Below are 9180 nucleotides of genomic sequence, written 5' to 3'. Positions count from 1 at the left end.
AAACCACATGAGTAATGAACAGTATGGCAGAGAGGTCTAGTGAAAGTGATTTAAGACATTAAGTTTCTGACAAAATGTCTGTCAGGTGTGTTCTCCATGAAGAGTCATTCATTCTTGGATTAACTTGAATCCCCATCTAGAATTTCACAGTTATTTTATTCTTTCCTCACAAGCACTTTCTGCAGGTCGCTGTTAGTTTAGTTTTGGAAGGAAGGAGAGCAAACCTGTGCCTTGGAAAAAGTAGAACACTACGCACTGCCAAAAAAAGAAAAAGAAAATAGGGTTAATCGCAAGTATGACATTCCTGTCTGGCACCACTGGTGACCATCCTGTAAGCATTTCATTTTAAGACKGTGTTGGGGAAACACCTGGAAAATATGGAAAGTGAGGAAAGGTGGATTTAATTTCTAGTAGACTTTACCTGAGTGAAAGTTGTCAGAGCMAATTTAGTTACTGCAGGAGGACAACATTGTGAACAGACTCCCTTAGCTTCTTCAGGGAATGGCTGCCGYGGGATACCCCATAGGCAGCACCAGGGTCCCCTAGACCTGTGCACATCACAGCAAGTTTCAGTTTCAGCCAGTTTATTGTAGCATGTGGTCATCTCTTTCCATCTCCTTGTCTGGACTATGCTCTGGGCTTCATTCCACCATCAGTCCTGCTAACTCTGTAGTAGTTATGCCAGTCTTTCTTGCAGAGATAAGGGGTCTGAGGCCTCGGACACACCATCTTAAGGCTCAGGGCATCTCTGTGTTGTAACTAGATCAAAGTAACTGCCGTTCATATGCCCCCAATCTGTAATGAGGGAGGGTTGACTTGAGTTAGTGTGCTCTGCGGTGAGACAGGTTTGATGGGGAGTGCCATGACCCTTCGCAAAGGAGCTGGTATTTCCTCCCTCTTAACACCCACGGATTGTGCAAGTTCTACCTGAAGAAGTGCGTTGCCAAATTGTCTTCGTCCGTCTGATGTCTTTGGGCTGACTGATATATGTGAGGATCTCTCGTCAAAGATCTTTCTCAGCACCCAGATACCAGCCCCACTGAGAAAACCTGCTTTGAATAAGTCCAGAATAAGGCCATCCTTTGGTTTATGCACTCTGACATGGCATTTTACCTTATTTAAGTTCCCAGTGCTGTTTTGCAGTGCTTTCTTTTTTGCTTATCACAAGCTTGCGTTTTTTTTCTGAAGTAGTAGAGTTTTAGTTAACCACCAAACTGATGATACTGCCTTAGTTTGTGCTGCTTCTTGAGGCCTTTACTTGAGGATGAAGGATCCAAAGACTAGCAGTGAACCTAGCAAAAGCACTAGTTGGAGCCCAAAAACTTAGCCCATGGTAACCGGTAATAAGTAACCGGTGGGTTTCTCAGAAGCAATAAGATTAAGTGGATCACCTGGTGTGCTCCCTGCTTGGTGCAAAGAAGCTTATTTAAATAAGAGGACAAGAGGATCTGTGCCTCAGTACAGAAAGAAGATGGGTTCCACAGAAGACCTTGACTATCCTCAAATCCTGTTCCAATACACCAATGGATTTTTAGTCTCAAAGGTAAGAAAYTTAAATCAGCATTGGATATACGTCTAAGACTGAAATGCTCAAAGCCAAGGGTCTCACTTAGAATCCTTGGTGATCACTGATTRAGGTAGAGGCAAAACTAGTAGCTTCAATTTCCTTAATGTTTGCTGATGTTGTTTGTACATGAGTGTATGTCTGTGCATGCAGTAGGAGATAAATTTATTATATTCCAATTTGCTTGTGTTTTTCCTCATTCACGATTTAGTTATTGTTACTATTTTCCCTTGCTGCAACTCTGTCAAAATTGCTAATGGAAGGGTTGCTCTGCCAGGATGTGCAGATACTGCATATTCCAAGATTCAGGAAAGTGAGAGCTGTCAGTGGAGAGCCTCAAAAAATGGATGAGGACAACTCTTCTTGYTTGAGGAGAAAGATTGGTGCCCAAATAACTTCCAAATTTGTATTGATATTATATTTCAAGAAATAATCTCAATAACTTTGATATCCTGTTTAAATGATATTCTTGGCTGAAAGGAAAAGAAACCTCCAAATTATCATAGAGTTAYTGTGTTCTTTAATGTTTCAGGTGAGTTTATATGGAAAGCTATCTGTCACAGAACTATTTGTCTATGTGCAGCCAAAGAAGGATATTTTCACTGTATACGCTTAGGTTATGTACGTTAGGCCACAGATTACAGACTTGTTCTGGGATTTGGTATGTGTGGAGTTTATCCCAGGAGGATTGACACTTTCCGCTGCAAGACACACCAGAGACACCAGGATTCACTGTAATGTATGCTAGATCTTTAGCCAGAAGAGCACATGGTGCTCCAGGCAAAGACCAAGAGAAATGGTTGTCAGAATGCCCTCTGGAGCTATGGTACAGGCAGGAGCATTTATGTAGAAAACCTAATCTCAAATGTGGTCCTTCACAAATGTTGTCTGCTCTTTTCAGTTTCCTTTGGTGTCTGAGGCATTGCTAGCAGCGCATGGTGTTTTCAGTGCTCAGAACAACTACRGCTTTATCATTGGACTTGAGTATCAGAAACTATAATCTTCTATCAAAATCACTATATGTATATAGAGATTTTTGATTTTGCTCAGTGAAGTAGAGTTAGAAATGCAGGGTCTTTGACCCTTTCTCCTGATTCACTTCCCCTGATCTTCCTTTCCCTGACCACTTCCACTGACCTTCCTTTACCTCCAGGTTTTGTTTACTGCCTGCGAGTTGGGAGTGTTTGATCTGTTGCTGGAGTCAGGAGGGCCCCTGTCTTCAGATGCCATCGCTGCACGCCTGGGCACCAGCCCCATTGGGATGGAAAGACTTCTGGATACCTGCGTGGGACTGAAGCTATTGGCAGTAGAGGTGACAAGAGAAGGAGGTAAAAAGGGCAGGGAAAGGGGAAGAAGTCAAAAGCTCTGACATTTTTCAAAGTTAAGCAAGGTGTGCTGGGAGAGAAGAGATTCAGGATTAGGCCAATGACTGTATGTAGAGAAATTGCTTGGGAACAGCAGCCCTTCTTCATCTGAAAGAGCAACAGTAAATGCCAACTTGACTAAAGTTGCAAAGAAAGCCTTAAAATTTTGTGTCCTGCTCTGGCTTGTGTTTTCTTGCCCAGTTTTAGGGCATAAAGCAGTTGTCCAAGGGCATCAAGGAGAGCAGCACAAGCCTTTGCATCTATTTATATGTCGTCTTTGAGCATGTCCCAAGTCAAGTTGCGGCATGGGTAGCCCTGGAGAATCTGTCTGTGCTTTTCACATCAGGTTGCTGTTCTAGGGTGATCTGATGCCTCTGCTCCTCCAGGCTACCAGAGCAGTCCCTGGAGCTGCACTGGAGTGCTGGAGGACCTGGAGGAAGTGAGAGTGATTTCCACAGTGGGTTTTGAGTGTTAATCTGTCTGAAAAAGAGCCCACTCCAGTGCATGCAAAGGGGATATAGGATGGGGTAAAATGTTCTGTGGACTTGAGTCCTCACTTGCTTACATTGCCATTTAGGAAAAAAAGACTTTTCTGCAAAGACTTCTTGGTTAAATAGAGCATAGACCTTCTTCGTAAAGCAAAATTTATAGGTAAATAATGACACTCACCATAAGACTTTCCCCTTTCTCTTCCCTAAAGAAGTATCTGATGCTAGGGTAAGTGTTAGTAGATAGCATTTACCCACAGTGACTGGGGCAACACAAAGTTTTCACCATCACTCACCTACCCCAGATTACAGTGCCAGAAAGGCTTGACTGTAAACATGATGTTTTTCYGTTTCTGTATACTCGGCTGTATATCTCTTTTTCTTCTTTTTCTGTTGATTTTAATATGCAAGTAGACATCTTTTGGTGGTAAATATCATGCTGTCCAACAGACTGGGCAAAGCGATGGCATACATATGAGTAAACATATTCATTTCATCTCTTTAGCTTACTACAGAAATACAGAAATCTCCAATCTCTACCTTACAAAATCTAGTCCCAAGTCTCAGTATCATATTATGATGTATTACTCCAATACAGTCTATTTGTGTTGGCACTACCTGACAGATGCTGTGAGGTAAGGAGAAGTGTGAGCGCGCTGTGTGCTGCCTTTTGCTAGCTGCTTTGCTGTGTGAGTGAGGCGGGTGTTTCAGTGAATGGCCAAAGGATGCTGTTTTCATTACTCCATTGTGTGCTCCTGGGGGCAAAGGACTTGCTGTTGGTAGAAAGGATTTAGGAATTAAGTTTCTGTATGTGAAGTTATGTCTGTTGCAGAAGGAAGTGAGAGCAAAAGTAGGTTCCTGCAGAGCTGGAGTCTCACTGCAGTCTGTGTAGCTAGGGATCGTGATTGATGGGGATGGTTTCATCCTTTTATTCCAGATTTAGTTTCATAAAGAATCAGATGTTCTTGTTCAATATTAAAAAAGAAAAAATATACTTTTCTTTCTCATTTCTGGGGTGGCAGGTAGGGGTGTGAGAATGGTGTCAGCCATTACAAAAGACTGGCCTATACCTTGAGCAAAGTAATTCCTATATACAGCTGTGAATTAACTTTGCAACTTATTTTCCGGGGGGAAATAAAAGAAATACACTTTAATATGCTTTTTTTTGTTTGTTTGTTTTTGCTTTTTTAGAGAAGGAAGAAACCAATATGAAAGAGCTTTTGGTATTTCACCTAAAGACCCTTTTGGAGCAATGTACAGGTAATTGCTAGAATATAAATAGGAATTTTATTCTTCTTAATATAAAAGAAATATTTATTTTGAATTACAGCTCAGGGCAATTAAATATGCTGTGTGAGAGTCTCATTCATCTGAAAGATCTTGCAGAATCTGTTTTTTAGAAATATCTGTTGCTTTCTTATATTTTGAATAGAAAAGCAGAAATTGCTGTTCTGAAAACTATATGACAGGAAGACTTTGGCACATTACAATGGTAATTGAATGAAAAATCCCTTGGATGCCTGAAAATTATCAATGTCATACACTTTTGGACTTCCCTAACCTTAATTTCCTATTCACATGCAGGAATGCATTGCAGTAACTCTTAAAGTAGATTTTGTATGCAGAGAGAATTTATTGTGTGTCAATAGAATATAAGATTAGTGTTTGAGCTAAAATAATGATAAGAATTGTACGATAAGAATCATCAAGGACGTTGTAAGCTGCCACATGCTCTGTTTGCAATACTAGATCAGAAGAAGAAATGCTGAAATTCATGGCTGGCCAGAACTCAATATGGAGTATATGTGGCAGAGATGTTCTTGCTGCATTTGACCTTTCTACTTTCAAGCGTATTTATGACCTGGGAGGTGAGTGTCAGTAGATCTTCTTTTACAAGCCTCTGCACTGTCATCTTTTATGAGCTTTTAAAAGCAAAATACTACCTGAGTAACAAGATGTGCAAAGCAATAGAAAGAGAAAGCAATATATATCTGAGAATCCTGTCAGCTTGCTTTTTGGGTAGAGTTGGAAATGAAAATACAAGAATGGTGTGAGTATTTGAAAGCTGCATGTTTTTTCTTCAGAACATCTCATATGTCTAAGTAATGACTAGTTTTCCTGTTTTGATACTCCTTTCCTTCCATGCTTGGTACATCCTTCTGCTGCTGTCCCCTCTCCCTCTTCCATTTCAGTCAAGGTTAATAGGGTAGGAATCTGCAGCCTCCTACCTCGTGGACCTCGCTGYTCCTGAGCACAGCCAGCATTCAGGGACATGAGAGTCCCCATCATGGGCTCCACAGCTCCTCTCCCATCATGTGTCTTGGTGACTTTTGTTTCCATCTTCCTCTTTCCAGCTGCCACGGCAGGATCTGCCTGAGGAGGTACATGCGAGCCATGGCTATGCTGGTCCCTCTTCCCCTCCTTTTGGTGCTAGGTGGGAGGCAAATACATCCTGGGAGGCTGCATGGAYCATGGCATCCCCCCATGGGCACACTGCAGTATTAGGGGGTTTTGGGGCCAATACTGATCATCTTTGCTCTCCCTGAAGGAGGTGGAGGAGCTTTGGCCCAGGAGTGTGTTTCCATGTATCCMAACTCAGCAGTCACAATTTACGACCTGCCAGAAGTCGTGCAAGTGGCCAAAGAGAGGTTTGTCCCCTCTGAGGAGTGTCGGATCACTTTCCACGAAGGTAAGTGCCAAGTGCTCTTTACTCGGGCAAATTACCCAGTGTCTGCAGAACAAGAACACTGCAAAACAGCCCCTGCAACTGTGTACAGCTGCTGTGCCGTTGAGCGGAGCTTCCTGTGCATTCTGTGCAGAGAAAAGGATAAATACATGGGGTAGCAAGGCCACTCTAAGTAAGGTTTTATTTTTCTCTAATCAAACCATTTTCAAGTCCACTAACATTTGAGGCTTTGAGATGGGTGAGATAGTTTAATGCCTTTTGCTCACTCTTTAGATCTTGCGTGGTCTTTATACCGTCTCTGAAACTGATTATAGAGAGATGTAATTTTTAATGTTTTCAAGCTTCCAAGTGGTTGGAAGGACATATTAATGCTTCAGTTTCTGTGAACAGGATGTCTTTGAGGAAGGAAAGGGGTGTATGAAAGGGAGACAGAGATATATGGGAAATGCTGAGTGCGCCAGTGACACAAGGAAGTGAGAATGGGTGAGACAAAGTATGATGCAGGCAGAAAAGAAGGAATTCAGTACCAAGTGCTGAACAAAACGTATCACCAAGCAGCCAATATTAGGAAGTGTAAGAATAGTATTTTTACTTATGGATTTATGGTGGTTCAGTATCTCCTGGAGGTTTTTTAATAATGAAATCATGCATAGCTAAGAGAGAAGTTCTTCCCCTCTCTCCTTCCCCCCCCTCCCCCCCCCCTTTTTGGAGTATCTCTGCTTTCACTGCTTTATGAAATTGGAGACTTCAGAGAAGACATCAAAGACTCCAATGCTTCCTTGTGCATCAATGATTGTTTCAAATTAACTCCTATTTAAACACTTCAATCCTCCTACAAGCTGGGCAAGGAACAAAACAAACAAACAAAAAGGCGTATTGTGCCATGAGAAGACTTTTACTGAATAACTTCAACTGTCTAACTTGAGTCATTGACATGTCAGGTCAGAGTCTTTAGGACTGAATATAACTGGAAATACTTTCTTAACTCAGTCCTCTGTATTTTGGAGTTTACTGTAATACATATACTCTTGCTTTACAGGAGATTTTTTTAAAGATTCAATTCCAGAAGCTGATCTCTATATTTTATCCAAGATACTGCATGACTGGGATGATGACAAATGCAAACAACTGCTGGCAAAAGTTCATAAGGCCTGCACACAGGGTAAGTGTGAACATAGAGTTTCTTATCTATCAGTTATGCAGAACTGATTAGCCTTAATTAGTCTTAACCAGCATAGTATTTCAGTTAAAATGTGTTTTGATTTAGGCTTTCACTTCAGTGGTGCACAGCTGATCTAGGCAGGGCCAGGTCCAATTGCAAATGCTTATATCTGGCTTCTGGTTTTAGTCTCCTTCTCTGTGAATGCACAAGGAATGTGGAATTCTTTCCAGAGGTGTAGATGCATGAGGACTTACATGGATGGGACTTAGGACTGCTTTGAGATACATAGGTCATAGAAGAAATCCCATAGAAGAAATTCCCTATCTCTTTGGAGCTTTGAAAGGACAGCCAATAGTTTCAGTGGTTTCAGTGAAACTGGTAATCCCAGCTACATGGATTTCTGCTGAGGGAAACAAGAATTTCAATCCCAGACTTAGTGGATGCACTTCAGTGGATATACTGAAGTACCTGAAGTAGTCAAGCAGAGGCATGTTCTGTTGCTTTTGGTCATTCATTCTCTTCTATGATGTTGAAATATGACTTAGAGGCTCCTTCTTACTGAAACTAAAGTATAGGATCCTGCCTCCCTCGGCTGAAAATTACCCCCTCTTCTCACAGCTCAGCATGTGTTTTATATGTCTTTATTCAACYAGGTGGTGCAGTGCTGCTGGTTGAATCACTTCTGAATGAAGACAAAAGTGGACCTGTAGAAACCCAACTGTATTCAATGAATATGTTGGTACAGACGGAAGGTAAAGAGCGAACACCAGCAGAGTACAGCAATCTCCTGCAGGCAGCTGGCTTCACAGACATTCAAGTCAAGAGAACTGGAAAGCTCTATGATGCTATTTTAGGAAGGAAATAATCGTATCTTCTTTCTTCTGTCTTGTTAGGTGCATCAGTGAGGACTAGGAAATGTGATACGCTTTTCTTAGGCAGCAGTCATCAGCTTAGCTCTAGCCAAGGCATTGAACTCTTCTGTAAGCTGGTACTCTGTTATRAGACTCTCTACTAGCAGGAGTTGACTTCGTACAGATTGTGAGTCTGGCAGTGTTACGCTGGCTTGTCTCTGAATCTGAAGAGGGAAGACAGAAACCAACAGCAGTTCCACAGAGAATGTCATGAGAGAAGTTTACCAAGAAAAATTTATATTTCCTCCTCTGTGCAGTTTTTGTGCATTTTTTTCTCATTCTTTCCAAGTTTAACATTTTACTTGACAAATTCAGTATAATTTGTACTCTGTTTCATACAAAGTAAAACTGAGCTCTTTTCTGTGGCATGTCTGCTACATGCATTTATTCATGTTCCCTGATGGCTGATACAGTGTTAGTAGACTAAGTTATAGCTCCCTATAGTTAGTCACTTCTGAGTTTCAGAAGAAAGCTTGTCTGAGCCTGGATGAGTATGATGGAAAAATAAAATGAAATAAGCTAGGCTTTTCCCCCTAGACTTTAAATTTTGAAAAGGAGAAGTTTGTAGCCTRACTTGATGATGCAGCCAAGGAATTCATTTACGTGCTTACTACCCTTACCTATTTTAATCATTTAGTGAAGTACAATCTGAAATATCCCGTCCAGTTCCTGGAAGTAGAAAAACAGATTATTGGAGTGAGAAGCTTTTGGAGGAAGCACCAGAAAGTCACACTCTAGACAGGTGACTTGAAGGTTAAGTTGCCTTTGCACATGATTACTGGAGGAAGTTGCTCCTCTCCCTCTCCTTGATTATAGAAGAAACTGTAGAGGGATTGGTTGCCCTCAATAGGGAGAATTGGACTTTTGTCATGTTCTGTGCTAGGTACAAAACCAAATTGCAAGGACTTAATGGTCCTTTCATCCTTAAAAGCAATAGGGCACAGACCATGAGCCACAGTGCAGCTACCTAGCCTATCCTGTTCAAGTAAGCTCTCACAGTCATTG

General features: G+C 41.5%; 1 protein-coding gene across 1 annotated transcript; it reads left to right on the top strand.

Annotated features, from left to right (window-relative positions):
* The first annotated feature begins 1471 nt into the window (after positions 1 to 1471).
* On the top strand, positions 1472 to 8264 carry ASMT (acetylserotonin O-methyltransferase). The gene is made up of 8 exons (XM_026035354.1): positions 1472 to 1543; positions 2718 to 2892; positions 3922 to 4051; positions 4608 to 4676; positions 5166 to 5284; positions 5965 to 6105; positions 7142 to 7264; positions 7918 to 8264. The coding sequence occupies exons 1-8, from the start codon at positions 1472 to 1474 to the stop codon at positions 8127 to 8129; spliced, it is 1041 nt and encodes a 346-aa protein (XP_025891139.1). The 3' UTR covers positions 8130 to 8264.
* Positions 8265 to 9180: the final 916 nt, after the last annotated feature.

The sequence above is a fragment of the Nothoprocta perdicaria genome, unplaced genomic scaffold (genome assembly GCF_003342845.1).
Source record: "Nothoprocta perdicaria isolate Ctin4 unplaced genomic scaffold, notPer1 scaffold_159, whole genome shotgun sequence".
Classification (NCBI taxonomy): Eukaryota; Metazoa; Chordata; class Aves; order Tinamiformes; family Tinamidae; genus Nothoprocta; species Nothoprocta perdicaria.
The sequence above is the reverse complement of the archived record's forward strand: the minus strand, read 5'-3'. Positions and strand labels throughout refer to the sequence as shown.